At 56.4% G+C, this 3,712-nt stretch overlaps 1 protein-coding gene across 1 annotated transcript in view; it reads right to left on the reverse strand.

Annotated features, from left to right (window-relative positions):
• PSMD4 (proteasome 26S subunit, non-ATPase 4) overlaps window positions 1-3,712 on the reverse strand; it is an 8,244-nt gene that overhangs the window by 1,048 nt on the left and 3,484 nt on the right. The window contains exons 2-7 of the mRNA XM_009643624.2: window positions 3,061-3,265; window positions 2,227-2,341; window positions 1,531-1,617; window positions 726-794; window positions 162-377; window positions 3-65 (exon numbers count right to left, since the gene is read on the reverse strand). Coding sequence (XP_009641919.2) covers window positions 3-65; window positions 162-377; window positions 726-794; window positions 1,531-1,617; window positions 2,227-2,341; window positions 3,061-3,265 — 755 coding nt within the window. The remainder of the gene's footprint in view (window positions 1-2; window positions 66-161; window positions 378-725; window positions 795-1,530; window positions 1,618-2,226; window positions 2,342-3,060; window positions 3,266-3,712) is intronic.

A 3,712-nucleotide genomic window follows, 5' to 3' on the forward strand; every position in this document is an offset into this window, starting at 1 on the left:
GCCGCGCCCCTCCTGGCCTCCTCCTCTTGCCGCTGCCTCTGCTCCTCCATGGAGACGCGCAGAGCCTGCGGAGACAGGGCCAGGCAGGCAGCTGAGCTGGGCAGAGCTCAGATGGACCGAGCTGGGAGCCCAGAGCCGCCCTCCACCTCCCCATCGCTCACCAGAGCCAGCTCTGGGTCCGCACTGGGGTCCACGCCGAACTCGAAGTCGCTGGCGCCGAGGCCCAGCATGGCACCTCCCTCCCCGGCCAGGATGGGGGAGCTGATGAGGGCATCGGCCAGGCTCGGCCCCGGCGGCACCGTCACCAGGTGGGAGCCAGTGCCATCCTTGCCGTTTAAGGTGTTGATGAAGGCAGTCAGCTTGTCCGTGTTGGCTTCCTAGAAAGAAAAGCTGGGACTAGAGCTTGCCTGGCTCCCTCCTCAGCTCTGCGAGAGGGATGGACGGCTTGCTCCGCACACCCGGCACCCCTCCACGCTGCAGGGGAGCCAGGAGCGCCGCTATTTCCATCGGAAAGCATTTAACGACGCCTGCAGTAAAACGGGAGAGGAGTCTTCCCAGCGGGAAATGTTACTCCCCCCATTAGCATTTTTACTGGGGCAGCTGCTGAAGAGACCGAGGCTCAGAGGACTGTTCGTATCCTCACACGCCTCAGAAATGGCTCTGGGCCGGAAAGGATACAAAATCCTGCCTCGGATCTTATGCCAGAAACACGGCAGAAGTCTCACCTCTTCTCCAAAATTGATGATGTCAACGTTGACTTTCTCTTTCTTAAGACGCTTTGCCAGTTTCACCAGCTGCAATGAGGAGACACCGCGGCATTAGCTTGGATTGCAGCTCTTACCCATGCTCAGCTCGTCAGAAACCAGACGACAGCGGCGCTTAGGATTCGGTCCTGGAGGCACGAAGCCCAAAATCAGGTTCCCAGTTTCAAGCCCTCCCAGCAGGAGGTTTTGCACCTCAGTAGGTTGGGACCGGCGCTACCGCACAGTGCCCGAGGCGCTGCGGGGAGGCACGAGCGAGGGAGCTGTTCCTGCCAAAGTAACCGTCCCCGTCGATGGGGACAGCAAGAGCCTGGGACAGGCAGCACCTCCTCACGCTTCTAACCTGTTCCTCAAAGAGACCAAGAACATGGGGCTTAACTTGACGGCCGTTACTTTACGTGCCAACAGAACAGCATCTCCAAAGGCTGAGGGCATTTCTGCCCAGATTTCCTCCTGCAGCTCCTCAGGCACAAAGCCCACAGTGACAGCCGGGAGGTGTGGGACACGGCACTCCCACCTGAACCAGGAGAGGGACAGGATCCTACACCGAACAGTGGGAGATCTGGATCTGTCCTGGCTCAGGCCTGGCTGTGCCCAGGGGTCCAGCCTTCCCCCCTCCCAGCTGAGAACAGCCCTGCTCAAGCGGCTCAGCCTACTCGCTGGGGTATAAAGCCTCACTTCGACAGAGCGGGGAACAAACAATAAACCTGATTTGAAGTAGAGCATGGAGCTGACCCAACACTCTTCCCTCTGGCTGGCCGTTACTCACGTCTTTCTCGTTATCTTCTACAGGGCTCCCAACAAAGGCGATGATTCGCATCTTGTGGTTCTTGCCCTGGCGATGTTTTAAAGCCAGCTGCAGGACAGAAGTCACGTTGTAGTTAAGCAGCAATTCTCAGGAAAAAGGGCTGGCCAGCTGTCACCCCGCTACTCCCCCTGTTACGCAGGAAAATTTAGGCTAAATGCCAGGAGACTTCTCAGTTGTAAGCTTCACCCAACTGCCTACAAGCAGGCCTGTCTCATGCCTCCCTTTGCTGGAGCCGTGACTCAGCTGGGAGCAGTTTGCTGGCAGAGAGACCGGGACAGAGCAAGAAAACAGGACACAAGGTTGGCCATGTCCTGGGGGACACTCCTTGGCCGGGAAGGGCTGTGCAGCAAGGCTGGACTCCTGCAAAGCAGCTGCCAGGTTCCCCCGAAGCAAACCAGGACCAGAGCAGTGAACTTCTGAGCTTCCATACTGGATTTCACCAAGGAGGTTTCAGCTGCATTTTGCAGATAGGGAAACTGAGGCAAAACTAAAATTACTTGCTCGGCGTTGCTCCGCCATAGAGGCAGGAGGAAGAGAACAAGATGTCCCACATCCAAGCCATCAACAGGATGGGCAATTTAACCGGAGGCACTAAGGGAAAAGGAATTCCAGAGAAAGGCACAGGCTCGCTCATGAGGAACCAATAAAAGCACTTACATGAGCAACTCTGATCCCCGTGCAAAAGGTAATTTTCCCTTTGGGTTGCACCGTGTGTAGCTTTGAAAGGATCCGGCCTGTGTCTGGAGTGAGCGTGGTCAACACTTCACAGTTACTGCAACACAAACACGCTTACGTTAGCGACCTCTTCTTTGAGAATTTCTTTGCGAAACCCTTTATTTGCTACGGGGGTAAGAAAAGCCCTCCCTGCGCTGAGCCTGCAGCTGGTGCCTGCTCCAAGAGTCTGCCAGCACTTGGCTCTGGGGGGTCAGCGCGTACAGGGAGCAAGACTTTTATCCTGGTCCCCTAAAAAAATCCAAAGTAATCTGTCTGTGTGAAAACTTGTGCGTGTCCCTGTCCCCTGCCCCAGCAACCTTGAGCCCACTGGCCAATTTTAATTGACTCTGGCTAAGAGGGAGCTCACAGAGGCACTGAAGTCCTACAGACTTCAGGAAAATGGAGGAACCACTCTCTTGGGGCCACCCGTGAGCTACAGGGACAGTTCAGCCCTTGCTTGCCACCCTTTGGGACACAAGGCCACAAAAGGATGGGTCTGGCAGGGAGCTCCTGAGAGAGAAAAGCCTCCATAACGCAACCTGGCATTGCAGGAGCAAGCCCAACAAGCTAGAGACCAGTCAGGAACCAGGTTTTCTCATACCGGTCCTCCCAGAAGAACTGGTTTGGTTTAAGACTGTGCTATCACTGCCCTGCTGTGCAACACTCCCCTGTTCCTTGTCCCCATGCTCTCTCAGGGGTCCCCCCAGCCGCTCTTCGGCATCACTGCCTGCTTGCTGGGAGCAGTGGCCCCGAGGCCAGTGACCCCGCTGGGCGTACTTGGCTAAGGTGATGAGCCCCACGTTGTTCTCGGGGTTACTGCGGGTTTTCGAGTGGCACACAATGTTGACAGCATCTTGCTGGGCTTGCAGGCGAGTGGGTAAGAAGTCTCCATTCCTCATGTACTCACTGTTGTCAACGCTGAAACACAAAGAGGAGGGGGTCAGCTTGTGAAACAGTTGAGGTTTACCCCCAAAACGTGCCTCTCAGGACAGCACACCCAAGGTCACACAGCTGGGGACACGCAGCAGGACACGGATGTTTCCTGGGGCAGAGACGAGTCATCTCTGTGTTTTCCTGAGTTTTCAGATCAGAACCAATCTTTGGGTCACACTAGGACACCCCCCACAACGGCTGAGCAGCCGGCCCAGAGCTGGAAGCTCCTGCCCCTCACTGAAGAGCATGAGAGGTGACCATGGCCAGACACAACCTCAGGCCCACATCTCCTTCTTGTCTCCACAGCAAAAAAAAAAAGCCAAGAGACACCACCCTGCAGTAAAGTACCAAGCTCATCGCTGCCACGGGGTTTTCATCACGGACAAAAAGCAGCTTTCCCAGGGCAGGGACGGCGGTTGCTTTCCAAACACAGCTCTGCTCCGCCAGCGCGGTGCCCTCCTCGAAGCAACACAGTGACGAGCCGAACCCCCGAGCC

Source organism: Egretta garzetta, unplaced genomic scaffold (genome assembly GCF_000687185.1).
Source record: "Egretta garzetta isolate BGI_Z169 unplaced genomic scaffold, ASM68718v1 scaffold668, whole genome shotgun sequence".
In the NCBI taxonomy this organism is placed as follows: Eukaryota; Metazoa; Chordata; class Aves; order Pelecaniformes; family Ardeidae; genus Egretta; species Egretta garzetta.